The following is a 27530-nucleotide window of genomic DNA, read 5'->3' on the forward strand; positions in this document are numbered from 1 at the left end:
ATATCAAAGGGCGGTCGCAGTTGGCAGATTTCGCACTTCCCTCCCTCCCTCATCCTCAGCCCACGACGCCCCCGACGACCGCAGCGGACGCTCTCCCCAGCTTCGTCCTTCCTTAGGCCAACCCCCCACTCACATTCGTTCTTTCGCTTTCGTTCATATTCAAGAAGCAATCATGTTCGCCCGTTCAGTCGTCGCAGCTTTCGTCGCTGTCCCCTTCCTTGCCCGCAGTACGTATCCCGTCTCCCTCTCCCTTACCCTCCCAGGACAGCTACCAATGTGCTTTCTCAGCTGCCTTCGCTGCGTCTTGCACTCGCACCTATACCGTCAAGGAGGGCGACTGGTGTGACACCATCTCTGCTGCCAACAACGTCTCCACGTACGTCCCCTCAATCCCCACTTGCTCATGAGCCCTCGTCCTAACTTCATCGCGCGTGTAGTCATCAGCTCTCTGCGGTGAACCCTGGCATTGACTCCGTCTGCCACAACCTCGAGCCTGGCAGCGTCCTCTGCCTCGGCACTGAGGGCGAGGACTGCACCACGACTCACGTCGTCGAGTCTGGTGACTCCTGCGGTGGTATCCAGAGCGTGTATGGCATCAACTCCACCGTGCTCTACGCGAACAACCCCCAGCTTGACGCGGAGTGCAGCAACCTGTACACCGGCGAGGTCCGTTCTGCCCCTTGTGCATCGTGTTCCATGCAGACTGATGTATGATGTAATTCACCTCAGGTCGTCTGCGTTGCCAACTCCGTCATCGCCCCTGCTGCCCCCGATGCGACCAGCATCCTCTCCACCACTGTTCCCTCTACGACTGTTCCCGCTACCACCTTCGTTGCTTCCACGAGCTCCGCCGCCCCCGCTACCACCACTACCGCTGATGCGGATGAGGACGACGACGACATTCCTTTCTGCGACGAGCTCTAAACAAGTCGCATTGCATACCACTCATGACGACTAACCATCCATTGCTCCCGCGATGTTCTCGTCACCCTCATGTCCTCTATCGTATATACGATGACGGACACCTCACACTCTAATCTACTGTCTGTTTGTTTCTGTCGTTTACTCTGCATACCCATGATAGTGCGCTTCACGTAGATAGCCCTGTGGGACTGTTGGTTGCTTGTCGGAGTGTGGAACACGATTGGGGTCCAGTGGATCCTGGATTTGATACTGAAACCTGAGTGTGAACTCGGATATGCTGATCGACAATGCGATGAGATGGGGCTACAGCAAAGCAATAATGATAGCAAATGACAGCAATACGACGGTGCTCCGCCTCTCTCCTGACTATGATTCCTCCAAGTACCCCTGCACGATGAGATGCTCGATGTCGGACCTCCGTACCAAAAACCTATGACCCCGCTTGAAATCGATCGCGCCCAACTCCGTATACACGATCCCACAATCGCGCACCACGCGCACATGTACCTGCAGGTCCTTCGGCGGGTGTGCAATCGGCGCGAAGAGATCAATGTCCTCCGTCGGCCCGTTCCCCGCGCCCGCTCCAGACGAGAACGCCTCCGTCCGCAACGTCAGCAGCGACGCCGCGTACGAACGCAGGAAGTCCACCTCGTGCGGAGACAGCTTTGAACGGATGTCCTGCGGCGCTGCCCCCAACTGAGCGTCTTCCTGCCCCGGCTGGCCCTGTGCCTGCGCCGGGGGCAGCGAGAGCAGCAGCGGGAGCGCACCGCCGACGGACCAGTACAGGTCCTTGAGGAACTCGAGCCGGTGCTGGTGGTACGCGAGCAGGCAGCGTTTGTTGCGGAGGATCGCAGTCTGGTAGAGGAGGACGGTGGGCATGACGCGCTCGCTCTCCTTCTGCTTCGCGGCATCGAGTGTCGCGTCCGGGTCGTCGTCGTCGGTGCCCTCTGCGGGTGCGGTGTTCATGAGGAGGGCCTCAATGCGCGCGTCGAGGTCGCGTTGCTCGCGGATGATGGAGCGGACGAGGACGTCGTTGTATTTGAGGAGGGTGTTTGTCGCCGTCGAGCGGCGGGACTCGGTAAGCAGCTGCGTGGCGAGGTCGCAAAATTGGTTGGCGGTGTTCATGGCGCTCGTGTGGATAGGCAGGGGGCTAGCAGTGGTGGACACACAAGACACAGGGCATGAGGTGGATGGTGTAGTGTGTAAGAACGCGTGTGATACGCGTCTACGCGTCGAAACGCGTCAAGTCACGCACCCTGTCACGTCTGGCACCATTCTAACTCTAACCCTGCCGCCACAACGTCAGGAGAATGCCGATGACTGTGGGATTACTTTGTACTTACGTCCGGCCTGTGCTTTCTTCGCGCGCTTCATCATGTGGTACAGGTCTAACCATACTGATCCTTATAACTCGCCTGTGTTGACAGCGGCGTTATCATCCTGCACACGCACTACTAGTCCACACCAATTCATACAACAGGTTACAGCACAGCCGATTGACTGGTCGGACATCGATACAGTAAAATTCAATCGGTACTTCTGACCCCGGAACCCACAGTCATGGCATCGACAGCCCTCTCCAGACTCATGGCGTCCTGTCCGATGACCACTGGAATGCAATGATCACAGCGTACACCTGCATGTTCCCCAAACGGCCACGCAGAGATAACAGAATTGTGCTTGGCACCGGCACACCATGTGCGGACATCCTGAAATGCGCTCCACCATGAAGTGGCACGACGGACAGCGCGTCCATCGTTCTGCCTTCGCAAGGCTGAGCACCGCCTCGTCGAGCCTGCTCGACTCGCACGTCTGCCCGGGGTGGGCTTCTCTCTTGCAGGCGCAGCACGTCATCGCGGTGCATTCGGTGCACTCGATCGGAGTGGGCACGGTGGGAGTCGCGCCCCGGAGGAAGACCGAGCAGCGCTGGTTGCTGCAGTACACCGGGTCCTTCGTGCGGAACTCGACTGCCTTCTGTCGGAAACGGCTGACAAGGGCCGCGTCTAGATGTTCCTGCACCTCGTCCAGGCCGAGTTCTCCGCAGCAACGCGGCGGAAAGAGCGTCACGTCCTTGGTCGCGTTCCCGAACATGGTGCGGAGACAGGTGACGTCCAAGTGGTGTCCGCAGGCAACGCGGATGACGGGGCCGTCGTCAATGTGGCTGAGGCAAACGATGCATTGAGGGATTGGGTTCGAAATGATTGGAGGTGCCACTGACGGGCCTGGCGAGACGCTCCGAGACGGCGGGAAGCTAGGGACACGCATAGCGTATTCAAGATCCGGAGAGCCCGGATGCGAAGGCTCATCTGAGCCTTCGTCGTCGTCTGACGGGACGAGCGGCGGAGTGACGGTAGGATTAGTAGATGCCATGCCGTCCCAAAGCTCCGCCGAAAAGCCGAGTGAGGGAGGGCGTCCTACAAGCCCTATCGCTACATCGGATGAGCTGTCCGTGCGACATGTCAGTGGATGACATTTGAACCATCGTGTGAGGGCACTCACTTGTAGTTTTTTGACGTCGTCTTGTGCGGTTCAGCAGCCGCCGGCCCAGTCGGCACGGTTACTGAACCTGAGCTGTGTGGAACCCGTGTCCGGAGCCTGCGGAGTTGTGTGGTCAGCTTACGCGAAGGTACCAAGAGCCGACACAACGGACCTCTCCAGCGTCGCTTCTTGCGCCTGCCTACTCGGAATGCGTGGCTGTGGACGCGGAGGGGGATTCCTTCCTTGAGACAAAGCAATGGCCATGGCCCTGTCATACCGGGCAGCCTCCTCCATCTCCAATAATGCATCGAATAGGGCGTCTTGGGACTCTGTTTCGCCCGTGGCATGGTCCTTCGCGACGTTCAACAGCCCCTCCGCCTCCTCTGCGAAGAGTACCAGCGAGAGCTCCTCATCGTTGAGTGGCTGTCCAGGACTGGCGCGCTTAGCGAGATGGGCGTTTAGCTCTGCTAGAGACAAGTTCGATATATGCGCTATCAACTCCGAGAGATTTTCGTTTGATGTCGGGACGGACGATGAGCTCGTGGAGATGAGTGCACTTGCGAGCATCATGGCAAGGACGGGTTACCTGGGCGCAGAACACCAGTGCGGCGCTATCATAAGCCTCCCGGACATCTCTGAGCTGCGGTAGAATGGTACATTGCTGCAGCGTGGTCGCTGGTGGCAGGACAGGGGGGTCATCTGCCATTTCTATGAGCAACAGAAGATAAGAAGTTACGACATCGATGACTCAGAGACAGGTGTTCTGCTTGCCTGCTGCAGCGATGCGGCCTGGATAGAGTTCGATAGCCAACAATAATCACTTCAAGAAGGATCCGTGTTCACGTCGGTCGGATCCTGGTTGTGTCCCCATCGGTAGCTCAAGCATCTCGCCCGCTAGCTGCATAGTATCGCCTCTGAAATCAAGGCGAGACAGATAGTACCGCTGTATGATTTGGACCAAGAGGAATCTGCTGTCAGCGGATGCAATAATATTCCGATGGTCAACGCACCGGGCATGTCGGACGTATGAAGTCTGAAGTCGGCAATGCAGTAAAACGCGTCCACAACGAATGCCTGTGATCCTGAGGCGCGAGTGTTCGGAAGTGTGGATGTGGTCGAAAGCGAAGCACAATTCGAACTCCGAGGCACCGATCTCGGGCGCGGTTAAGGTGAGATGGGTGCAGCCGCTCGTTCCGTCAGGAACGTTGTCGCATCCGAGAGTCATGAATCAGTATATCTCCATGTGCATTCGCGCAGACGATGGGACTCAAATTGTTGAGCCGAATGTATACAAAAGGTATGGTGTACATCCAAGAATTACTACTGCGACAAGCCTGCGTGGCAAGCGAATGCCAGTGCCTCATCCAGGGGGAGCGTTATCGGACGTTTCACCTGCGTAATCAGTTCGTTATACATCAGCATAGGTGGCAAATATTGTAGTAAACAACCTGGAGACTATACCTTGGAACAGGCCCTGCTAGCCACTTGGTGGAGTATCGAGTATGCCCTCGACATCACTCGAGGGTGGAGATATGGGGGCCGTACCGCATCCCGTGTTGTCGCTGGCTGGAGCATGTTCCGCATGAATTCTGCCCACTCTGGTTGCCGCACTTCCCGCAAGTCCCATAATTGCACCTTGGACAGCGGAAAAGCCTGGTCGTGGTGATGAAACTTTTACCGAGGACCAGCAGAGTTCTGCACCCGGGATGGGAGCACCTCAAGGTGTCCCAGAGATTCTCGAGTCTCCGGACAGTTTCGTCATCAAGATGCTCCCTGACGAGTCCAAGTTCGATAGGCCTGTTGCAGCAGGGCGAAAACCTCTGATTTACTGCGAGGGCATTCCTGAACATGTTCCCGATGCAGTTGGTATCGTAGCTGTGGCCGCAGCCAGGCTTCACCACGACGCTGCCGGCGGGGATTGCGTTATTGCACCCATTGCACTGTAGGCAGATGAGGAGGTGATGCATCGTAGAAGTAGAAGACAACTACTCACAGTGGCAGACATTGGAGCGAGGCGGCAGAGGTGCTTGGGAGGTGGGTTAAGGCGAATGCGGGTGCTTAGGTTGCCTTGCAGCCATGCGTCCTAAATACCTTCAGAGAGTAGCCCGCCACCACATCTCCATCTTCCTGTGGTCAAGCATCCGAGCGTGCGCGATGATGAGTGGGAGGACAGCACGAATTAGATGATCGCGCCGACACGGGTACGCGACTTGTGTCTGAGGCCGTGTAGGGCGTATGCCAGCCTCCGCGTCCCGAGTGTGGTTAGTAACGGCATGGCGAGTGCGCAACTCGGGTAAAGCATGGCAGCCTGACCGCAATCCATTTGTCGTGTCCGGCATCGGGGACATTTGCAGGGACAGTTAGGGGTGGTGTTGAACTGCGGGTGCACTTGTATGTGCATTGTTTGTCTGTGGCAAGGGTGATATCAAGCTAGAGACGATGGGTTTAGGACGAAGCGCGCTGGAGATGGTGGGACGAGAGGAAACCCCTACTTACTGTGACCGTAACCATGACGCGTGACGTCATGCGAGTGATCGCTGTGGCGGTGCGGATGGGAAAGGGCGGGCGCTGGAGGCCGCGATGAGCGACGGTGAGCCTGAGCGAGCGCACCATGGCACGGGGATGCTGCTTGGCCTGCGAGACCCCCTGGCGGACCGCCCCCGACGTCCCACTCGGTCACGCCCCTCCTGCCGAAGGTCCCGCGCTTCGAAGATCACGACGCTCCCGTCATCTGACCCCGCCGCCGTCCTTCGTCCCCTTCTCTCCGTCCGTCCTGACTAGTCCTGCTTCGCTCTTGCTCCTGTCGGCCTTCCCTGTCTGACGGCCCATATAAACACTCTCATCAGACGTGACGGTCTCTACAGCCTTGACTCCTACCACCATGGCACGCGCGCTGCTTGCTCTCGCCTCGGCCCTCCCGGCCGTCCTGGCACTCAACAACGGCTTGGCTTTGACACCCCAGATGGGTTGGAACACCTGGAACCGCTTTGGCTGTGGCATCGACGAGGACCTCATCGTCGGCTCAGCCAAAGCTCTCGTCTCCAACAACTTGACCGGCCTTGGTTATAACTGTGAGTAGGAGTTACCATCTGGCCGAGTATGAGCCATGTCTGAGGTGTAATTGCGGTATGCACAGACGTGCTCATTGATGACTGTGAGTGCTCTCTTCCTGTTATGCGCGCGTTGCATGCCTACATGCACCCCAGGTTGGCACGCCGACAGCCGTGATCCTGACACGGGTGCCCCCGTCGAAAACAAGGACAAGTTCCCCAATGGCATAAAGGGCGTCGCCGACCAGATACATTCTATGGGCCTCAAGGTGCGCATATACTAGACGCCCCCTGATGTGACGCGTCCCTGAGGTCCGCGCAGGTAGGAATATATAGCAGCGCTGGAACGTAAGTTGAGGAGGTCATGCGGTAGGTGACCATATGGAGCTTACGCGCTTCTCTTGACAGCTATACTTGTGGTGGCAAGTTCGGCTCCCTAGGCTTCGAAGAAATCGACGCGAAGACCTATGCTTCTTGGGGTATTGATTACCTCAAGTACGACAATTGCTACAACGAAGGTCGCGCAGGAACGCCTCTGATCTCGTACGAGAGGTACAACAACATGTCAAGGGCATTGAATGCGACTGGCAGGCCTATCCTCTACTCCATGTGCAACTGGGGAGAGGACGGTCCCTGGAACTTCGCAGTCGTACGTATAGATCCCGAAAGCGCCTTTCGACAGCTAATTCAAGTTGAGCACTTAGGACATTGCGAACAGCTGGCGGATTTCGGGAGACATCTACGACGTACGCTGCTTGTGTCATTTGACTACTCTCGCGCACTGAATCTTCATACAGAACTTCGACCGATATGATGTCCGCTGTCCCTGCACCGACATGCTGGACTGCAAGCTTCCAGGCTTCCGTGAGCAACTCACTCAGGTTCCGACGTAATCTACTCGCTCATGCGATATAAAGACTGCGCCGTGACGCGGATTCTTGACTTCTCTGCCCCTCTTGGCCAGAAGGCGGGTCACGGGCACTGGAACGACCTTGACATGCTGGAGGTCGGCAATGGTGGCATGAATTTCGACGAGTATGGTACGTAGTACGTTTACAGGAGCACGGGAATGCTTCCATTCTCACACGCACTCCCTCAGTCACGCACTTCTCGATGTGGGCCCTCGTCAAGAGTCCACTTATCCTGGGTAACGATGTCACAAACATGGTGCGCTACCCTCCCTGCGAGCATAATTCATAGACACCAATGCTGACGGTGGTTCGCAGTCGGATGACACAAAGACGATAGTCACGAACGATGCTATCATTGCTGTCAACCAAGACCCGAACGGTTCCCCTGCTACTCGCGTCTGGAAGCGCTCACTTCCAGATGGCGGTGACCTCCAGCTCTGGTCCGGTAGCCTCGTCAACAAGTAAGCATCTCGTCCTCTCTCGGAGTCACGCATGCGTTGATCTTTACGCGAATGCTCTAGCCAATTCGTCTTCGCAGTCTTGAACACCGGCACGAGCAATCACACGGAGGACATCTCACTCATTGATGTCTTCACCGACCAGGGCAAGTCGTTCGGTTCTGGCACATTTACGCTCTTCGACCTCTGGCAGAAGGACGACAGCGGGAAGTGGGGCAAGAACATTGGCGATTTCCAAGGCTCGGTGTCGGTCACCGTTGGGTCGCACCAGACGAAGGTATACAGGGCGACCCCTGCGTCGAGCTCGAAAAGGGCATTGGAAGAGTTATGATTCCTGACTTTATGTGCGTTCGTGGTTGTGGTGAGTTTGGTCGGCGCCCTGTGGTACAAGAGGTGGAAAAAGCAAGGCCGGAGCTTGAAACGGAAGGACATATGAATCTTATTTAACCGCGATTGAGGATGTATGTGGGAAGCTTGATGTGGATTGTACTGAGAGTGACGTGTCCAAATGTGCTTGTATGGACGTACTGCACAACCTAGGGCTTTGCATTGACGGTTGTCAACGTCTGCTTGAACATGCAGCTTTTGTTCTGGTTTCGCACTTGAAGCTCTCCGCGATAATTTTACTGGCCATGCACCTGCCTTGTACTTTGGAACTTTGTGCTGGGTTGCACCGTTGCTACCTTGCTTGACACTGAAAATACAATCGACGTTCTCCCCACGTTGACTGGCCTCAATCAGTTCGAACACTAGACTTGCCAGATATGGCGGCTTTGTCAGAAGTGCCGGGCGGCAAACGGAAAGTGGAAGTTCTGTATTCAATGGACGATAGGACATGTACAGATAAAAGATCATATCGTAGTACGAAAGTGGAAGTTTGCGGTGCGCGCCACCGTCCCTTGCCTGAGCGCGCTCTCCGGAGGCGCGAATCATCATCTCTGACCTCCACCTCTTCCGTCTGGCCTCATCCCTCATACTTCATCTGCAGGCCGACGATGCTTTACGACCCCGCAACAGCGAATGTCCTAAAACCATGGCTCGTCAGAACCCTTGAACCAATGTCAGTAGCGCGCAAGCACGTTTCCCCGCGAGAGTCACACCTGATACGTCCTTCGTTTGTCTGCAGATGCGACGCCGAGCCGGGTGCGCTCGCCGAATATATCCTTGCGCTTTTGAAGCACAACGCGCCGGAGGCCGAGCTCCGGAAAGAACTCGTCGTGCAGCTGGAGGAGTTCCTGGAAAAAGGTGCGTGGCTCTCGGATCCTGTCCTCCCGCTCAACGCACCAATCCCCGTGTCTCGTGTCGTGTCGTAGAGTGCTCCCCGTTCGTGGACACGCTGTTCACCGCATTACGGACAAAATCCTACCTCCCATACTCCGACGCCCCGTCATCATCCACCTCTCCCGCATACGCCTCGTCCAGCACCTCCGCCGACGCTGGCATCCCCATTCCCTTAGACGGCCTGGTCAACCCACAATCCACGTCACCCGATAGAAGCCGGAAACGCGGCTATGACCAAGATGACTACGACTCGCATGGGCCGTCAAAAGGCGCACGATTGAACCAAGACGGCCAGTTCTCCAGGTATGGTGGGCGGGGAGATAACCGGTCATCATGGGGCGGACGTGGGGATCGTGGGGCGAGGATGGAATTGAACGGAGGACGGGCAGACTTCATGGACGGAGGGATGGCAGGTATGGGGATGAACGGCGGAGGGATGGGGATGAACGGGCGCGTGGGCCAGAACTACCGACCACCAGAACAGCGACGTGGGATATGTCGCGACTATCACAGTGCGTATATGCGTCTTGTTCAGACTGCAAGCTCCCTGATGTTTTGCAGACAATGGCTATTGTGCCCGCGGCGCGTTCTGCAAGTACAGCCACGGTGAAGATGCGGTCGTGCCTTCGCAGCTGTTCCCCATGGGTGGTGGTGGGATGCCATATATGCCCATGATGGGACAGGGCGGAATGCAATTCCCGATGGGTGCTGGAGATGGTGGAGCCTATAACCCTCACGAACGAATGGACATGTCGCAGATGGGTGGGATGGGTGGCAGTCGCGTTCCGAACGCACGACCAGCGGTGTTGCCGCGGGCAGAGGGTGGCGAGAGCTCGATGCCCCAGAATCCCGGTGAGCTACCTGTCATTCAGGACCTAACGCCGCAAGTTCCCATCGAGGACGTCTCGCCTTACAACACTGGCGAAACCTTCCATCACCGACCGTTGCCGCAGCAGCAGCAACGAGGCCCAACGCAAATGGAGGGTGTCATGCCCGGTGGTAACATGAACGGTATGACGCCGCAACAGTTCTCTCAACAAGACGGTGGATTGCCTACAAGGCCGCATCCGACTGGTCGCGGTGGAGCTACGCGAGGCCGTGGACGTGGCGGCGTTTTCAACGGCGATGCGCAGAGCTTCCGTCCTCAGAGACGAGACGACAAGACGCTCGTCGTGGAGAAGATCCCCGAAGACAAGCTCAGCCTGGGCTCAGTAAACGACTGGTTCAGCAAGTTCGGGACGGTCACGAACGTTGCTGTTGATGCTCCGAGCGCGAAAGCACTAGTCAGCTTCTCCACCCACGACGAGGCGCATAAAGCGTGGAAGTCGGAGGAGGCTGTCTTCGGCAACCGGTTCGTGAAGGTCTTCTGGCATCGTCCGATGGAGGGTCATGGACAGGTCGGCCAGCGCATGCTTGCCGCGTCTGCGAACATCGTTGCCCACAGAGCAGGACGAGAGTCCGTCTCGGGTCCTTCAGCAGGTGTCAAAGAAGGTTCCCCCGCTCCTCCGACGCCTAACACCGCAACGGCACCCACTTCCCGCCAACCATCTACATCCTCCTCCGCTGCCGCCGCCCTCGCTGCGAAGCAGAAGCTGCTTGAGCAGCAGATCGCGGAACAGAAGTCACTCATGGCGAAGCTCTCTACCGCCTCTCCAGAGGAGAAGAAGGAGATCATGGCTCGTCTCCGCAAGCTCGGCGAGGAGATGAAGCCGTCCGCGACAGCATCTTCCCAGTCCCCGCCGCCGCCTCCGGCGTCGACCTCCGCTCCCGCACCGTCAAGACGGTCCGTATCTGGGACCCGGACAGAGGAGCAGGAACGTGCGGAACGCGAGCGGTTGGACAAGGAGCTCGAGATGCTCGGCGAGAGCGAGGAGAGTACAGAGGCGCTGCAAGCGAAGCTCGAGAAGCTCAAGGCAGAGGTACGTTCCTCGGTCGGTTTCTTAGCGCATATACTGACATGCACTGGTGCAGGCTGCGAGTCTCGGGATCCCTGTGGCCTCGGAAGCGCCCGCTCCTTACAGCGGCACATCCTACCGACCGTACCGTGGGCGCGGACGGGGTGCACGGAGCTATTACCGCGGTGCGATGCGCGGTGGGCCTCCGCGCGCAAGCATGAAGCTCGACAACCGCCCGAAGAAGCTACTCGTCAAGGGAACCTTGCCGGAGTCGACGCAGGCAGTGCGCGACTGGTACGAGGTGCGTACTGTCGTCCAATCATACATACGTACGGAGCATGTTCTGATGGTCGTTGGCGTGTGCAGACGACCGGGCAGGTCGAGTCGGTGGAGACTCTCGAAGGTGGTGACGTGCTTGTCTCGTTCCGGAGTCGTGCCGCTGCAGAACAGGTACGCACCGTGGGTCTGCGTGGCTAATGCTCGTACTGACATGCGGTCATATTTCCAGGGCTTCGCAAAGGGCTCACATATCGCGTTGGTTGGCCCCGTACAAGTGTCGTGGTACTCTGGCCAAGCGACGGGCACCCTCACGCAGCCGTCTGCAACTCCCAATCCATCGTCTTTTGACGCGCACAAAGATACCCACCTGGATGGGGCCTCTGCATCGATCGGGGATGGCGAAGACTCACATATGGGCGAGGAGGCTGAGCCCACCGGATGGGGCGACGACGACGCGTTCGCGTTCGGGATGATGTGAACCCCGCTCGTTCTGCGAGTTGCTCTGGACCCGGTCTGATGAGGCGTGTAGTACCGCCCAACCGCAAGTGTCTTCTCTCCCGTCTGTTCTATCTCTCTCTGTACCTGTACCTATAATGCTGCGCAGCCTGCGCTCAGTGATAATCGACGCTGACGGCGGCTCCAAAGCGAGGGTCGTCGCACGCCTTCTGGCGTACCAACCTTGTCCCGATCCGTGCGTGAAGTTAACGACTGGCAGACCCCAACAAGGTCGCGTCCTCCCTGCTGTCTAAACGAAGTGCCGAGGTAGCATTGGTTATGTTAATACTACTGATAATGTACGGATGCGTGTATGCCAATGTCTGCAGTGTCTCGTCTCGTCTCATACGCAAACCACACCTGGATCACTCATCCAAGCGAACTGCCTGCTCGTCTCACCTCCGCGCTCTCACCCACATGCCACACAGCCTACAAGTACTATGATCTCGTCCGCCGATCTTGTGAGCGGTTCTTCCTCAACTTCCCGGAAGTCTCCCGCCGCGGCCCCGCATAGGACGATGGGGGCGCAGGCGCGCCGACCATGGGGACAGGCGCAGCAGCTCCCACAGGCAGGGGATTTGGGTCTCGCGCCCGCCCACGCGCGGGCTCCTCCCCTGCGTCTGCCTGCGGGTGCCCGTTGGCACGGCCGTCAAAGCCTCCTGCCCGGCCGTATTGTGACGGTATTCGTGGCACGGGTGGGAGCGGGGACGCAGGCTGCGCGAACGCAGACGACGGTCGTGACGGCCCAGGGGACGGGGTGCGTGCACGCGAGACAGCGGGCGCGGATGGAGCAGAGGGGATGGGCGGCTGCGACTGTGCACGGCGGGCCTTCATGCTCGCGCTGTCGCCGTCGTGCAGGGAAGTCGCGGAGGCGGAGACCTTGTGCAGGCTGCTCCGGGGACGCGACCCCCCAGGGGAGGACCGGGGACCGACTGGGGCACCGTTAGAGGAGGTCATAGGGAGAAAGAGGGAGGGAGAGTGCTTACCGGAGGACATGCGCGAGCCACTACTCGCCTCCCGGTCGATGCGCGCCATGCTCTGCGGTCTCGAGCCTGCAAAGAGCCACGGGTCGGCTGCGCTCCTGCGATCGCCACCGCCGTAGAAACTGCTTGTCCGTTCAAAGCCTCCCGCATCTGCGAGCGGATGCGGCTGCGGCTGGGGATACAGCTCGGGCGCAAGCGGCGCTGGCAGCACGATCTGGATGTTACTGTGGATCGAATGCGCCGGGCCCCGGAGCGTGTTCACCGAGTGCGACGTCTGCAGCGAGTGGCTCGTGTGCGACGAGACCATGGACATCGGCCGCGAGCGCGAGCGCGACGCCCGAGGTGGCCGCGCACGCGCAGGCGAACCGTATGGGCTGTTGGCCAAAGATGCAGACGATTCCGCGGAGTGATTTTGCTCTGACGGCGATGCAGGCATGGCGGCGTTGGCGTCGGAGATGGCATCACTGGATGAACTCGCGACACTGGTCATGCTCGTGTGTGGGTTTGCACCGACCACGGGCAGGAAAGATGGGTTCGGCGGCATCAATTCCTCTGTCGAGAGTGGCGTAGGGTAGGGAGAGCTTTCGGCAGATGTGGCGTCCTCACCCGTCCAGCTGTTCTCCCGGGTCGGACCGCGGCTTACCGTGCTCGCAACGTCGGGACTGCTACCATGACGGATGAGGGACGCGCTGCTCGCGCTTGCGGAGAGGAAATGCGACGAGTATAGGCGGGGATGTGGCTGGTGGATGGACGGCCCTGCGGAGTCAAGCCATGTCGTCGGGCGGGCGTTGCGGTCGGAAAAGGCGGCTAGCTGCTGCTCGCGGTGGTGTGCGAGGTCCTGGACCGGAGGAAGTGGTACCTTCTTGGAGCGACGGAAGGAGCGGGCGAGGAGTCTCCAGGCGAAGAGGGCAAAGACGAGCACGACGACGCAGCTGCAGAGGACTGCGATGACAATGATGGTCGACTTGGAGAGCTTGCCCCCGGAGTCGGCGTCGCGCCGGACGAAGTAGAGGACATCGGGCATAGTCCCTGGAGGTAGTCTGTGGCTGGGGGCGGACGAAGGATGGTAGACGGTGCAATGAGCGTGTTGGCGAAAAGAATGGCGATGGGAGGGCTAGGACATAAAAACGAAGGGGGAGCTGTCCGCGGGTGCCGGTGTCTCTGTCAAAGTCCTTGTCCTGGGCGATGGCGGTGGGCGCGCGTGGCTCGAGGACAGTGCTCGTATTGCCGTCGAGCGAGCGAGGAGAGTCAGAGAGGGAAGCCCGAGGGCGGCGGACGGGGCGGACCTGGCTAGGAACGAGCAAAGAGTAAGCAATATTCGACTGACCTGACCTGCAAGCCATCGACTTGGACACCGTCCTTATCCAAAAATAGCATCTGACGCCGGCTATGACCGCCACCGCCGCCCGCCCCGAGTGTCCGGCCGGAGCGCCTTCGGACTCTCGCCCGACGCGTCGACTCGGAGTCGCGGGTTGGCGATGGCCACCGCCCCGCCCTCTGCTGCCCGCCGCGTCGGCCCCCGCTCCATCCAGTCCTTCGCATCCTCCACCGCAGACAAGGCCGCCGCCCCACCCAGCAGGCCCCTCCCAGTCTCCCTCCCAAAGCGCATCCTCTTCCCCGCCCTCCCGCCTGATGCCCACCTCCCGCCTCTCCTCCTCTCGCCCGCTGCCGCGCCCGAGCTCAATGCGGAGCTCTACGACTTCATCGCCCTCGCTCTGCGGGCCTACGTCAACACCTGGTGGACAAAGATCACGCGCTATGACAAGGAGTTCCTGCCTGAGATTGCCAGAATCCTCACCGTCGTGATGCGTGCTTTCGAGACTCGCCTGGTTGCGACAGACCTCTCACCTCTCGTCTTCCGTGACTTGCCCACTCTGCTGGACCAGCACTGGGCCGACTACCGCAATGCCCAGTCCAAGCTGCACACCTCCTATGCAGCCGGAGGCGCGGCCTCCCTCGCCCAGCTCTTCCACCAGATGCAGCCACATATGGCCGTGTCCCCCGAAGGCGTCGTGGACTCCGTGTACGTGCGCCAAGTTATAGACCACATCCTCAAGACCTGCCTGCCGCCGGAGGACTACGAGCCGGAGACAGAGCGATACATCGTCCGCGAGATCATCCTAAAGGTCGTCGTGGGGAGTGTCCTGCCCCGCATCACCCAGCCCTGGTTCATCCATAAGATAATTTTGGACCAGCTCGGTCCTGAGAAAGCTGCCGGCAAGGTGCCAGAGGTGAGTTGTCTTCCCGATTCTTGTCCGAGTGTGGGTTTGGACAATCTCGTCCGCCGGGACACGCGTGCACACCTAAATATACTGCCCTGTACTTACCGCTCGCTGTATCGCGCAACGATATACCGAACAATAAACGCATACTATTGCATCCCAGCATACCCTGTCCGACTGCGCACACGACTTCCTGGATGACGTTTGCTGATTACTGTTTCTGTCCTTCCAGCTTCTGGACTCTATGCAAGAGGGTGTATCCTCGTCCGATCGTTCCCCGTTGCAACGACGAGGATCCCAGCACTTCTCGTTCCAGTCTCTCGTCATCTTCTTACTCTCTGCTGTCCAATCCGTATCAGGTGCATGCCTGGCGGTGCTGCACGCATACAAGCACGCCAGAGATACCATCAAGAAGGTGAACCGAAACACCCCTTCGCGTACTCATGACGAGCCCCCGCACGACACGACACCAGGTGAACAGGAAGAGCCTCACGGGCCCGTCCACTCCCGCAGCGACACCAGCATGTGGACGCCTGCATTCCCCGGCACACTGAATGTTCCTCCACGAACCCCAGCCATACCACCTCTACCACCTTCTCCTTCTCCCGAGTCAGCATCCCTCCTCCAACCACCCTCCCAAACGTCAAGCACGTCCCAAATTCGCGGGTCAACCCCAGCGCCTGCCACACCCGCACCCTCACCTGCGACTCCACCACCGCCGCCGATCCCGAACTACACGCATCCGCCACTCACCTTCATCCTTACCCTCCTCACGCCTCCGCCAACGTCCTCCTCAGCCGCAGCCGCACAGTCCCACGCCTCGCTCGCGACAGCCCGGGCTCTGACGCACCTACTGACCCTCTTCGGCTCCCTCGCCGCGCCTTTCCTCGCCCGCCTCCTCCCCTACCTCCTCTACACGCACCTCTTCTCCCCCGCGATGCTCGCCAACATCGTCCGCACCGCACGGCGCACCCTCTTCCCCGAGGGCTGGCCTGCGCCTCCGCCCGTCGACCCGACGCCCGAGGAGCAGGCCGAGATGCGCGAAGCCGTTCGAAGACGGTTGGCCGAGCGTGTTCCAGGTGAGTTTGCAGCACGCGCACGCTTCCATTACACGTACTTCTGAGGGCAGAGGATGGACTGAACGTTCCCTGACGTGTTCGTTCTAGGTGCCGTCGCGCCCCTGCTGGGCCCTACCCCTGCTGCCCGCGCTGCGACTATCGATGCTGCTATTGCGCCGCTGGATAACGCAGCGTGCAATGCCCATCTGGTGATGTTCATCCTGGACCTTGTCGTGTTGACGGTGTTCCCGGAGATGGGCGTTAGCGAGGAGAGCTGAGGGTGGGTATGTCCTCACTTGGTCTGTTGATGTCATGGTATACCAAGCTACGACTACCTATACGATTGCTAATGAACATTCACGCATAACACGGACGTGCGCATTGTGTGAGGGTATTGGAGCATACATCCTGCTCAGAATCGCAGAATCTTCGGTTAGACATAAGATACACAGAGCGATAGACTTCTTCCAGCGTACAACCCCCCCACAAGACTTTCATGGCCATGAAATCCCCACAGTCCGGGCCGCCCGGGAACTACAGCTTGAACGGTGTTCGCGGGTACTGGACCTTTTCCGCGGCCGCCTGGTCCACGAACCAGTAGAGGTGGCCGGGGTGCGCCGGGCGGACGCGGCTCGCAGGGAGCCCCTGCTCAGGCTCGTCGAGAACAGTGTGGAGCGTGTCCTGCTTGCCCGCGCCCGAGGCGACGAACGCCACGCGCGCGGCGTGGTTGAGAACGGGGTATGTGAAGGTGATGCGCTTCGGGGGCGGCTTGGGGCTGTCCTCGATGTACGCGACCCAGCGGTCCTCCTCGGAGAGGAGCTCGTGGCCGGGGAAGAGGGAGCAGGTGTGGCCGTCGGGGCCGATGCCGAGGAGGATGAGGTCGAAGACGGGGAAGCGGGCCGAGTCCTTCATGGCGAACTCCTGGATGAGCTCCTTCTCGTACGCGTCGGAGAGCTCCTCGAGATCGTCCAGGAGGTCGGGGTCGATCGTGTGGATCTGCTCGCGCGGGACGCCGGGTGTGACTTTGGAGAAGAGCTCGCGCACGCAGAGCGCGTGGTTTGAGTCTTCGTGGTCGAGCGGGACGACACGCTCGTCTGCGTAGAAAACATGCCTGTGGTCGATGGTCAGCGAGCGCCATTTAAGATCTGGCGCGGAGCCGCAGCGGGGAGGTCAAACGAGAACGAGGCGCACCATTTGTCCCACTTGACGGCGGGGTTGTTAATGAGCCCTGAGAGCTGCTTGGGGAGCGAACCTCCCGAGAGGGCGATGGTGAAGCGGCCCTTCTTCTCGACTGACTCCTTCTGTGCTTTTATGATGAAATGCGCGAGCCCGTCGACGAGCTCGGCGGGGGTGGGGAACACGCAGAGGACGGGTGGGTCGGGCGCGGTGTGGGGCATTGCAGTGGACAACGGAGTAGAAGAGCGACTGAGGGCGGTGAGAGGAGAAGGGAAGATAGAGGACGATATGCTGAGCCAAAAGCAAGGACTGCATATGATCAGCACTGATGTCATCCCCATCCATCTCTCCCAGACGCCCGCGCCTGCTTGCAAGTTGCGCCTCCGACCGGGAGTCAGGCTGAGCTCTGCTGCTGTGGCCATGTCTGCGCTGCTCTTCTCTACATTCGACGTCTCCCGCCAGGTCTTCTACCGCTCCGGGCTCGCTGCCGCCATCGTCAACCTCAAGCCCATCGTTCCTGGCCGTGTGTTCCCGTCCTGCCCCCGGTGCCTTGTCTCGCGTCTCACGTCCTCCGTTCCCTCCAGATGTCCTTGTCATACCCACGCGCGTCGTCCCGCGCCTCGCAGACCTCAAGCACGACGAGCTCGCATCGCTCATGGCCTCCGTGCAGCATGTCGGACGCATCATCGAGCGCGTCTATGCCGCGGACGGGCTCACAATAGCTTGCCAGGTACGTCACCATTCGTATTCTCCACGCCCAGCTCTGCCTACTCCATCTCTGTCGACCCCTGCCTATCGCCCGACCCTTCACGCCTACGCACGTTCCTGCATGCTTGCATCATCTCAAGTGACTTTCCCCGGCACCGCAGGATGGGAAAGCCGCGGGCCAGACCGTGCCTCACGTCCACTTCCATCTCCTTCCCCGGAAGCTCCAGGGCGACCACTTCGCAAATAACGACGACGTCTACCCGGCCCTCGAGCGTGCCGAGGGTGACCTCTCAGGCGCTCTCCGCCGTGTCCCGCAGCCGCTCCAGATGGACGCAGACGAGGACCGCAAGCCACGCACGTTGGAGGACATGGAGACGGAGGCGAGGTGGCTGCAGACCTTCTTTGAGCAGGCCGAGAATGGCTCTGGCTCCAAGGAGGTGCATACCAAGAACAAAGTAGATTAGATACATAGATGATAGATTAGCATCCCTGTCTCTCATGCGATACTGAGATGTCTTCTGCGGGTATAGCCATTGTTATCAGTCGTAAGTGGTCGTGACGGCAAACACGAAGCATATGTAGAGTGATCAAGAGACCTCAAGCCCGTGCGCTGAGCACGCCAGGTGCACTGGGCGGAAGAGGATCAGCCATGGGGGATGATGGCGCTGGAGTAGTCGATGGGTCTCCAGTGTTGGGAGCAGAAGGATCGGGGGATGGCGCAGAGGAGTTACTGTTGGATGGCGAGGATGGGTCACTTGTAGTTGGCGGCTTCGGGACGTCCTTTTCCTCCCAGGTCCCAGGCACGAGTGCGATGGGCAAAAGCCAGGTCGCAGTCAGCGTGACGCCATAGCCCTTGTCGAAGCCCTTGATCGCGCCCCAAGACCAGGCCACAAAGCCGCCTATGTACCCAAGGTACGGCACCAAGCTCTTAACGAGTGACAGGGCGGGGCGGAGCGTCGGCGGGAGTGCGTTGCTGGGCACGTTGTTGAGGAGCCACTGAAGAGCAGTCGTGAGCATGGCCCCGAGCTTCGCCGCCTCGATCTCCTTGTCGTCCAGCATCGCGAGCACAGGTGGAGGAAGCCATCTACAACATGCATATACCATCAGCATCTTGCTTCCAATCATCACGGCCCGAAGCACGTACAGCCTGTATCCCCACCACATCACCTGGAGGGAGAGCTTATCGGTCGAAGGCACCCACAGCCGCTTCTCCACCGTCTTAGGCTGGGGAGCCGGCGCAGGTTCACTGCGATGGAACGGCCAATGCCAACTGAACTTCTCCGCCTGAACGCCATCTGTTGGCGACGGAGGGCGGGAAGCATGTGGCGGGGGCGCATCATCCAGAATGACCTCCACGATGGTCCCGTTCTCGTCCACCGACACGATCTCCGAGCGCGCAAGCTCGACACTCGAGTTCGCGTCCGGGACAAGGGGCCCGTAGAACATCACACTATCGTCGTCTTCCAGGACGGACTCTGCGCCCTCCGCGACGTCACTCGCGGGCGTAGTGCCTGCGTCCGCACTCGTCTTGAGCGTCTTGAGGCGGAGGTTGTCGAGCATCGCCCACACGCTCTGCCTTCCGCGTGAGAGGGAGCCATTCATAATAGACGGCGAAGAAAGCAGTGAGATGAGGCTCGAATCCGGGATGGGCGCGGGGGCATTCGAGGGAGTTGTCGCGTTACCGCCATTTTGCTCAGATCCGCCAGTGGGGGTATCCGCAGGGGTTTCAAACGAGAGGAAGGGCGGTAGGGAGGAGAGCAGGGATTGGATCTTGCGAGCGAGAGGGAGCGGCTCGGGGTCGGTGCTGCTAACAGTTGCCTCAGTGACGGGCTCTGTTTTACCTTCGGGCGACGGTGCAGACGGTGCGACTTCCGCGATGGCAGTTAAAACTTGCTCGACTTGCTCAGCCGCGGGTCCCGTTGAAGCGGATGAGCCAGACGGGGCCGCGTCGAGGGCGACGGTGATGGGTGCGGCATCGACGTCCTTGGTCTTCTTCCCGCTCTTCTTGGCTCCCAGCTTGGCACTGATCAGCCTCTCCAGTGCAGCCACCCTCGGACGCTTTGGTGTGGCATCCTCTTGCACGTCTGCAATATGCTCTTTGGAAGACGTGGGGAGGAGCGTAGGCGACGAGAGCGAGGAATGCTTCGTACTGTACGACCGACGGAGCGCAATGCGATCTCGGAATGCGCGAAGATCCTTGCCTTTCCCGTTCTTCTCAGCAGCGGGAGCAGGATTGGTGCTTGCAGCCTCCGAGGTCAGTACTTTCGTCGTCTGCTTCTCCGTCGATTGGGCTATTTGCGCGTCAGTTGCAGGGGCGGGCTGCACGACGTCGGCCATGGCGAGGGTCGTCGCGGCGCCGACGCGCGCAGTGGTAGGAGAGGAAGAGATGGAGAGAAAGGAAGAGAGCGAGACATGCCGGAGGAAAGTGGGCGGAGGCGGCGGAAGCCAAAGTGAATTGGAGGCACGTTCCTGGCTCGCGACGCGCCCACGAGACCCGTCACGGCAGTGTACGTGCATGGCGGCTCTTCGCGCAGCTTCCCTCCTGCTATGATCTGCCGCATGGCTATCGGACGTCTCTGCACTCTGTTCTACACCCTCTTCTGCTTGGGGCGCGCGTATTGACCAGATAGAGACTTCACGAGGCCTCCCTTCCCTCAAGCCATAATTCTTGATCTAAAGAGCCCGAAGTGCTCATTGACATTCATCCGGTACGTACACGAGAATAAATACGAGAGAAAATAATTTAGGGCATAGAGGAGCATACCAACACATGCTGCGTGCTATAAATACGAGTGACGAATATGTGAGAGGCATATGTTTGGAAAGCATGGTGAGCATGGTGAGGGCATATTGCATAATGTGCATGGATTTCATGTTGATGGGCTGCTTCTAGGACTTCCTCCTCGCACACCTCAGGCCCGCATGTGATATCTGCAGGTCGTACAAAGATGGGTTTGGCAATACACGCACATCTGCATGCAAGAAACAGAGTGAGTACCCGTCAGACTCGCATCGAGCACAAAGTCACACTCACCCATAAGCCGCTTTGCCAGTTACCACAGGTTGCACATCCTATCACCATGTTACCATTGGCACCGAGAGAGATTGTCGGTGTCCACCAATGTTGCTGACAGAATGTTCGCTGAGGAAACATAGCGGGGTGATAGAACCCTCCTTGAGGCGGCCACGAGTACGTGAAACTGAGATCCCAACCTGGTGGGGCTGCCATCGGCATCATGACAGGGGCGGCGGGTTGGGGTGGCCAGCTTGGGCCTGAACCCGACGCCTCTGCACCCCCGTCGGGTACGTTTCCTGGTGCGAAGCGCGGTGTGGGTGGCCTAACAGGTGCCCAAGTGCTCTGACGTTCGGGCGTGGGTGCCCTCGCCGGTCGAACCTGCAAGTCGGTGGCTCGCCGACGCCGTTCAACGTGTCTGCGACGCAAGTTGGCATTCGCATCCCGGAAGATCGGCTCGGGGCGGTCCGCCGGTCTTGGACCCGGCAGCCACTGGTCGTCGACCTCCAGGTTGTGTATGGCCTCTTCCAACAAGTCTGGATCATGCTCAGCCTCCAGGAGCCTGTCAAGGTCCCATCGGGAGCATTCGCATGTCTTCCAAGGGGCAAGGCAGAGGTAGCAGAACTGGAAGTTGCACCGGCACGTCATGTGGTTGCATCCGAAAGTGAGCTCGACCACCAGACCGCAGCGCGGGCACTGCTTCCAACCCTCCTTGTTTGCCATGGTCAGGATCTCCTTGTCCGCGTCGTTGGTGCACCTCTGATTGGCAGAGTGCGCCGCCTTCTTGCAGTGACCGCATGTCCGCGTACCGCAGGTGTCGCAAGACATGGCAGTAGCGGAGTTGGTAGCGGCACCGAGGAAGGCCGAGCAGGACGCACGACTGCAGTACACCCGGTGCTGGGTGCTGAACTCCCGCGCCTTCTTCTCGAAGAGGCGAGCGAGCTCTCGGTCCATGTAGCGACGGAGTCGTTCAAAGTCGAAGGGTTTACGGCAGCAGGCAGGAGGGAACAATGATTCGTCCGTGGTCGCCGCGCGGAAGAGACCAACCACACAGTCGACGTCGTAGTCGTGGCCGCATGGAGCATGGATGACTGGCCCTTCAATACGGTCTATGCACGCGACGCAATTCCTGATGGGCCTTGATAAGTGCCCAGCCGTGCAGCTGCCCAAATGATTGATCACGTACCGTGCAGGCTCAACTTTCGCAGGCAGCAATTTGTACGCACTCGACGAGGCGTACGTTCTTGGTGTGCGGCTCCGCATGCAGCTGTGCATATTGTCAGGGTGAGTTGAGCCATACCATGTGATAACTACGTACTCTTGACAATGACAGTGTCCGCCTGCCCAGTTGTGGTAACTGAAGCCCTGCGCGGTGCTAGCACCGACGTAATTGTATGCCCAATCATATTCTTTGCCCGGCGCGTCGATATCGGCGTCGGTGTGCAAGCCTAGCCCCATGTCGGTTCGTTCTTCATCATAGTCAAGCGTCTGTTCGGCATAAAGCATGACCGCGATCTCCTCGTCTAGGGCAAGGTCATGTCTTGCTTTACCCTTATCGCTGGAGCGAGGGGCTACGCCTGGAGGGCGAGAGATAGGCGTTTCGAATTGTAGCGCAGCCATGGTAGCTCGGTCAGCCGCCGGATTGTAAGTCCACTTGACCGTCTGCATCCTGAGCTAGTTGAGATAGGAAAGTGGACGAGCACGAAGCTGGCCTGGTATGGGACATCCCTGTCCCTTTAAATACACTGCGACGACCCGCGAGTGTCGCGCTGCCTCGCGCCTCCTGCGTATACACGCGTTCGCCCGTCGGGCGCCACGGCCAAGGCTGGTTCTTCCTCTCATCATCGCGTTCGTTCGACTTCATCTGATGCATGTGTTTCTGGTTTGACAGGGTCAAGCAGCCACGAGCTGGTCCAACAGGGACCGTCATCTGCATTGCCGTCCGTCACGGAAGCACGAAGTCTCGCCAGCCGCGCGCAGCCGGGGGCGTGTATCGACATCTCACGTCGCATAGGTGGGAGACAATATCCAGGTATGTCTACGCTTCGCCGAAGATTGGGTACGACCTGGGTTTGCCCCTTCTCCACGTTGCACGAGACGGATCAGACTTCGTTGACCATCCCCATTTTGTGGTCGGCGCAGAGCGCTACGAAGCTCACAAAATACAAGCATGCCCATGAATGGTTTCATTAAGAGGCCTGCAGGCCCATGCTATGGGCGCTGGACGTCATGAATCCACGATGTCCGGTGGTTCATATGGGCCGAATTCCGCCGATACGATGTCAGGGTTAACTGGGGTTAGCCCTGGACGTTCAGAAAACACCCCGAGACCCAAGTCACTGCCCATTGAGCCATGTTAGTGGCTCTGTGAGGCTGTAGCGGTGTTTCCAGACAGTGACCCTTGTCTTCAGCTCGATGTTGTCTCCAAGGTTATACCCGACCCAGAGTTGACTTGGGGTGACTTGGGGCCCTATGAAGACCTTACGGAGGCCTGGTGTACCTGCTTTTATTGCCTCCTGGTTGTCTGAATAACAATAGGGACGGGTATGGACAAGGGACTGCCTTATTGTCTGGATGTCGTCCACGACAACGGCCTTGTTGTGTAGCTGCCACCTATTAGCGCCCTTTCCGAGCCCGGCTGCAGAGCTCCTCAGAGTACTCTCACTTCATCGTCACTACGTCCTTTATTGTTTACACATTCTCTATCTTACAGGATGCCTATATTCAGTGATTCTGGGAACTTTCAAACCGATACAACAACCATCGATTACCCGCCGCACCCCGCCGTATCCTGACTCCTCACCAGAGCCAGCGGTTCCTTCTACATCTGGCACAAGCCCAGATACGACAAGTCGTACAATTCTACCATTGCGAATAAGTGAGACGTTGTTTGTGGCAGAAGAGAATGCACTCACGAACAAGAACATGCGCAGGTAATGCCCGCATCCCTCGCAATGGCCCCCACCCGACACATATCGCCACCAATGAAGACAGTCGTGGTTCTCACGCAGCCTTGCAACCTCCTGCGCGACGACCTGTCCATAGTCTACCGCCCGCGCAGGGGCCGCATTCGCGTTGACGACAACCTGTGCCCTCTGCTGCCTCTCAACCCGGTCCTGCGCTGCGTGGAGGAGCCTGTTCTCGTCCCACTGCGCACACGTGCACGTCTTCCAGGTCGCCGCGCACAAGTAGCAAAATTGGTGCCTGCAACGACATGTCATGTGGTAGCAACCGATGGTGAGCTCGACAAGGTGTCCGCATCCCGGGCATCGTTTCCATCCCGATTCCTCGGCTAGTGCGACGACGCTCGCATCCTCCTCGCTTGTACAGCGCGTGAATACGCTGTGTGCCGCTTGCTTGCAGTGCCCGCAAGTCTCCATCCTACACTGCGGGCAGATAAGCTGGGATGCTACAGTAGTACCGGAGCCAATGAAGATGGAACATGATGGGCGGCAACAATACACTCTGTTCCTCGTTCCGAACTCGATTGCCTTCTTGTCGACCAGTGTAGCGAGCTCCTTATTCAAGTACTGCCGGACCACTTTCAGATCAAATGGCTGGCGGCAGCACGCCGGGGGGAACAGGGACTCGTCGACGGTTGCCGCGCGGAAGAGATCTACAAGGCACTCGATGTCGTAGGCATCTCCGCAGGGCGCACGGACGATCACACCGCGGATGTCATCTCTGCAGATGACGCAAATCTCCAGTCTGTATGAGTAAGTGAGCAAGTCATCTGGATGTGTATGGATGATTCATTCCTCACCGTACTTTGGCACGAACAGGCAACTTCTTAGTTGACGAGGACGGTGCTGAACTGGCGGGTTTACTGGTCCTAAGCTGTTATCAGCGTCGCCTAAATTAATGTATCTACGCATGCTTACATGTGCGTGTTGGATGGCTCGTCTAAGGCTGCCGAGTGTGCGTCTTCGGACGTCGGCAGGACCATAGTACTATCGGCGGCAAGAGGCTCCGGGGGAGTTCTACCCTCAAAGATGGTCCTCGCGATTTCTCTATCCCTCATAGCAATTTCCTCCGCACGTTCGTACTCAGCGAGCAGAGTCGCATCCGCGCAGAGGGCCTGGTCAATGCTCTGGGCGAGGGCCATGTCGCGCGTGAGCAGCTCCAAGGCACGGGCTTCATCGGCAAATAGCTCGAAAGCCAGCTCTTCATCGGATGGCGGACCACCTCTATCTTTTCCTTTCCTGCGCCCCTGGATTTGGTCGACATCTTCCAGACTGTAGGCAGCCACCAGAGAGAGTAGCGCCATGATGTCTTCGGTTCCCGAGCTTGAAACGGATTCTTCTCCGTGGCAGAGCATTGCAAAGGGGGTCAGAGAGACTGTCTGCGCGGCGCGCCGCAGCAACCTGGTATAAATGGGAGCTTCCTCGTGTATTTCGCGTTTAAAGTGATTCTGGTGGCGCCTAGATCTACCGCAGCATTCATTCCCTGACGCGAAAGGCACAAGGCAACTTCCACTGATAAAGCGGATAAGCCCCAACTACATGAATTGCTCACAGGGAACCACTGTCATGTAGGTGTTCAGAACGTCAATGTTCCTTCGAGAATGTAACGCACACTGTACACTTATTCGGTGGATGTGAGCTTCCTCCGACACGTAGCGCTGGGGGAGCGGTTATTAAAATACCTTCTACTCCTACGGAGTGGCTGTGTTGGAAGCACTCTCCTGGTTTGCCTACCATCGGACTCGGCCCTCGAGGACGATAAAACAAAGATATCGGAAAACCAATCTGGTCAGGCAACAACTTAGGCTGTCAAATATGTTGCCGGCTTATAGCGCTTAGGGTTGAAAGTGATATGGACTAATCTCACGTCAGACTCGGAGATTCGTGTTCAGACCACATCGGCAATTCGAATCGTGAGTATGGTATACATCAAGGCCGCTTGTAACTGTGATACGAATGGACTGTAACGTCTATAGGCCGCACTGAGGCAATGGATCCATTCGTTCCGTCAAGTCGAACTCATACTGAGACCCATCCCCGCTTGACGAAGTCCTCCAACGTATCCTTCGTCATCTCCTCCAACGTGTGGAACTTGATGCCGAAGAGCTTACGCTCCTTGGTTGTGTCGTATGAGAGCATGTGCACGGCCTTAGTGGGATCGTAAGAGGTGTTGCCTGCGGGAAGCTTAGGGTAGAGGCGGTGTGCGACGTTTACTGGAATATAACAATTGATGAGTCATTGCATTGCAAGAGAATATCTACGCCATACTCACCGAAGTCCTGCCACTTGAAGGGACCAGAGCAAACGATGACACGCTCACCGCCAGCCTCGGGCGTCGTGATCGCCAGGACGTGGGCCGTTGCAAGGTCCCGAACGTCTACCCAAACATCTCTGCAACCTATACGTGAGCGAAGGCCCTTGATACACATCAATCAAGAGCTCTCACCCGTTATTTGCAAGGTCTTCATTGCTGAACTGGCCCGCAACAACGGCGTCCCACCAGACCTTGACCGACTGATTGAGGTTCTCCGGCTTGTCCACCTCGTGTAGGACGGGGCCAAACACGAACGGCGGGTTCAGTACCGTCACGTCCCAAGCAATCTCGTTCTTGTGCTGCTTGTGGAAGTCCCACGCAGCCCGCTCAGCGAGGATCTTGCTTGCGCAATACTTGTCTCCCGGCGCCGCGGCCCTACCCTTCTCGTTCACCTCCCGGATCGAGCGCTCGTTCCAGTCCTTCTCGGAGAACACCCGAGGCTCCGGGCCGTACTCGAGGACGGTCGCGCACGAAGCAGTAATGACGATGCGCTTGATACCCTTGCCGTACTTGAGTGCGGAGTGGAGGACGCTGAGCGTGCCCTGTAGGGCAGGGATGATCATCTCGTTCGGATCGTCTGCATGCATGTGGAAGGGCGACGCGGTGTGCGCAATCGCGTCGACGCCCTTGACGGCATCATCGAAGGCACCGTCCTGTGTCGAGAAATCGGTAAGTGCCCGCAGGCAACGAGACAAGAGACAGCGTACCTTGGTGATGTCGTCGACGATCACGACTTCGAACTTATCGCCGTGCGATTGGAAGAGCTGGCGGAGGTGTTTCGCCTTGCTCTGTGAGCGTACCGTGCCGCGTACAGCGAAGCCCTTCTCGAGAAAGGCCTTGACAACCCAGATGGCGACATAACCGTTGGCACCGGTGACAAGGACTTTTCCTGGCATGACTGCAGGCATTGTCTAGAAGATTGTGAGTTGTGGGAGTAATTTTCGAGTGAATGACTGGATCGCCCCACATCCGCGCCCTAATATACCTGCAGCGGGATATCATACTGGGCGAGCCCGACCTTCGGCTTGTTTTCAAGAAGCCCGCTGAACACCGAACGGGAGTTCCTATCGGTAAATGAGGAACTGGACAATGCTATAACCCGACCGGACTCCCGGGCGGAGCAAACGTTTCGTCACAGGGGCCCGGAAAGCACTTGGTTTCCTGCTTAGTGAGCGCTTTCGCTAATCCACATTGGATCGACAAGGCAAAGAATTGTGCTCTAGAAATTCGTTGGGTCCTCTGAAATGCCGATGCGCTCAAATCTACCTCCGAACGGAGACTCTCAGCTCAGACTGGATTTGTGACCAGGCCTGGGCAGGTGG

General features: G+C 58.5%; 12 protein-coding genes across 12 annotated transcripts; 5 read left to right on the plus strand and 7 right to left on the minus strand.

The window, feature by feature from the left end:
• Positions 1-172: 172 nt before the first annotated feature.
• Positions 173-924, plus strand: L226DRAFT_564456 (uncharacterized protein; the record flags this gene model as incomplete). The annotated part of the gene is made up of 4 exons (XM_067683649.1): positions 173-227; positions 289-376; positions 438-666; positions 730-924. The coding sequence occupies 4 exons, from the start codon at positions 173-175 to the stop codon at positions 922-924; spliced, it is 567 nt and encodes a 188-aa protein (XP_067542367.1).
• Positions 925-1223: 299 nt separating this feature from the next.
• On the minus strand, positions 1224-4029 carry L226DRAFT_607046 (uncharacterized protein). The gene is made up of 5 exons (XM_067685737.1): positions 3575-4029; positions 3424-3519; positions 3143-3367; positions 2798-3085; positions 1224-2074 (listed from the first exon to the last, which is right to left on the minus strand). The coding sequence occupies exons 1-5, from the start codon at positions 3970-3972 to the stop codon at positions 1291-1293; spliced, it is 1791 nt and encodes a 596-aa protein (XP_067542368.1). The 5' UTR covers positions 3973-4029; the 3' UTR covers positions 1224-1290.
• A 1969-nt stretch (positions 4030-5998) lies between these two features.
• Positions 5999-8534, plus strand: L226DRAFT_528047 (glycoside hydrolase). Its single transcript, XM_067679253.1, has 11 exons — positions 5999-6473; positions 6539-6556; positions 6609-6721; positions 6775-6800; positions 6861-7101; positions 7157-7198; positions 7250-7316; positions 7370-7492; positions 7552-7619; positions 7679-7824; positions 7885-8534. Exons 1-11 carry the CDS (start codon positions 6284-6286, stop codon positions 8150-8152), a joined length of 1302 nt encoding a protein of 433 aa, XP_067542369.1. The 5' UTR covers positions 5999-6283; the 3' UTR covers positions 8153-8534.
• Positions 8535-8714: 180 nt separating this feature from the next.
• Positions 8715-11985, plus strand: L226DRAFT_7819 (uncharacterized protein). Its single transcript, XM_067687239.1, has 8 exons — positions 8715-8881; positions 8948-9066; positions 9135-9515; positions 9537-9614; positions 9664-11021; positions 11074-11298; positions 11364-11447; positions 11506-11985. Exons 1-8 carry the CDS (start codon positions 8817-8819, stop codon positions 11752-11754), a joined length of 2559 nt encoding a protein of 852 aa, XP_067542370.1. The 5' UTR covers positions 8715-8816; the 3' UTR covers positions 11755-11985.
• A 224-nt stretch (positions 11986-12209) lies between these two features.
• Positions 12210-13778, minus strand: L226DRAFT_541437 (uncharacterized protein; the record flags this gene model as incomplete). Its single annotated transcript, XM_067682056.1, has 2 exons — positions 12210-12703; positions 12758-13778. The coding sequence occupies 2 exons, from the start codon at positions 13776-13778 to the stop codon at positions 12210-12212; spliced, it is 1515 nt and encodes a 504-aa protein (XP_067542371.1).
• Positions 13779-14110: 332 nt separating this feature from the next.
• L226DRAFT_555890 (uncharacterized protein) lies at positions 14111-16312 on the plus strand (the record flags this gene model as incomplete). Its single annotated transcript, XM_067683087.1, has 3 exons — positions 14111-14985; positions 15209-16055; positions 16143-16312. The coding sequence occupies exons 1-3, from the start codon at positions 14233-14235 to the stop codon at positions 16310-16312; spliced, it is 1770 nt and encodes a 589-aa protein (XP_067542372.1). The 5' UTR covers positions 14111-14232.
• Positions 16313-16568: 256 nt separating this feature from the next.
• On the minus strand, positions 16569-17431 carry L226DRAFT_450975 (6-phosphogluconolactonase; the record flags this gene model as incomplete). Its single annotated transcript, XM_067674985.1, has 2 exons — positions 16569-17145; positions 17226-17431. The coding sequence occupies 2 exons, from the start codon at positions 17429-17431 to the stop codon at positions 16569-16571; spliced, it is 783 nt and encodes a 260-aa protein (XP_067542373.1).
• A 199-nt stretch (positions 17432-17630) lies between these two features.
• L226DRAFT_496898 (HIT-like protein) lies at positions 17631-18382 on the plus strand (the record flags this gene model as incomplete). Its single annotated transcript, XM_067677584.1, has 3 exons — positions 17631-17733; positions 17795-17940; positions 18080-18382. 3 exons carry the CDS (start codon positions 17631-17633, stop codon positions 18380-18382), a joined length of 552 nt encoding a protein of 183 aa, XP_067542374.1.
• A 133-nt stretch (positions 18383-18515) lies between these two features.
• Positions 18516-19520, minus strand: L226DRAFT_451678 (uncharacterized protein; the record flags this gene model as incomplete). The annotated part of the gene is made up of 2 exons (XM_067675028.1): positions 18516-19002; positions 19063-19520. The coding sequence occupies 2 exons, from the start codon at positions 19518-19520 to the stop codon at positions 18516-18518; spliced, it is 945 nt and encodes a 314-aa protein (XP_067542375.1).
• Positions 19521-20663: 1143 nt separating this feature from the next.
• Positions 20664-22613, minus strand: L226DRAFT_528050 (uncharacterized protein). The gene is made up of 4 exons (XM_067679254.1): positions 22250-22613; positions 22118-22198; positions 20953-22060; positions 20664-20890 (listed from the first exon to the last, which is right to left on the minus strand). The coding sequence occupies exons 1-4, from the start codon at positions 22597-22599 to the stop codon at positions 20831-20833; spliced, it is 1599 nt and encodes a 532-aa protein (XP_067542376.1). The 5' UTR covers positions 22600-22613; the 3' UTR covers positions 20664-20830.
• A 1034-nt stretch (positions 22614-23647) lies between these two features.
• L226DRAFT_555892 (uncharacterized protein) lies at positions 23648-25264 on the minus strand. The gene is made up of 4 exons (XM_067683088.1): positions 24813-25264; positions 24695-24763; positions 23855-24639; positions 23648-23801 (listed from the first exon to the last, which is right to left on the minus strand). Coding segments are annotated over exons 1-4 (1293 nt in total). The 5' UTR covers positions 25250-25264; the 3' UTR covers positions 23648-23799.
• A 564-nt stretch (positions 25265-25828) lies between these two features.
• Positions 25829-27145, minus strand: L226DRAFT_496905 (NAD(P)-binding protein). Its single transcript, XM_067677585.1, has 4 exons — positions 26916-27145; positions 26341-26861; positions 26167-26285; positions 25829-26107 (listed from the first exon to the last, which is right to left on the minus strand). Exons 1-4 carry the CDS (start codon positions 27114-27116, stop codon positions 25914-25916), a joined length of 1035 nt encoding a protein of 344 aa, XP_067542378.1. The 5' UTR covers positions 27117-27145; the 3' UTR covers positions 25829-25913.
• Between the last annotated feature and the right edge of the window lie 385 nt (positions 27146-27530).

The sequence above is a fragment of the Lentinus tigrinus genome (assembly GCF_003813185.1).
Source record: "Lentinus tigrinus ALCF2SS1-7 unplaced genomic scaffold L226scaffold_1, whole genome shotgun sequence".
NCBI classification, from domain to species: Eukaryota; Fungi; Basidiomycota; class Agaricomycetes; order Polyporales; family Polyporaceae; genus Lentinus; species Lentinus tigrinus.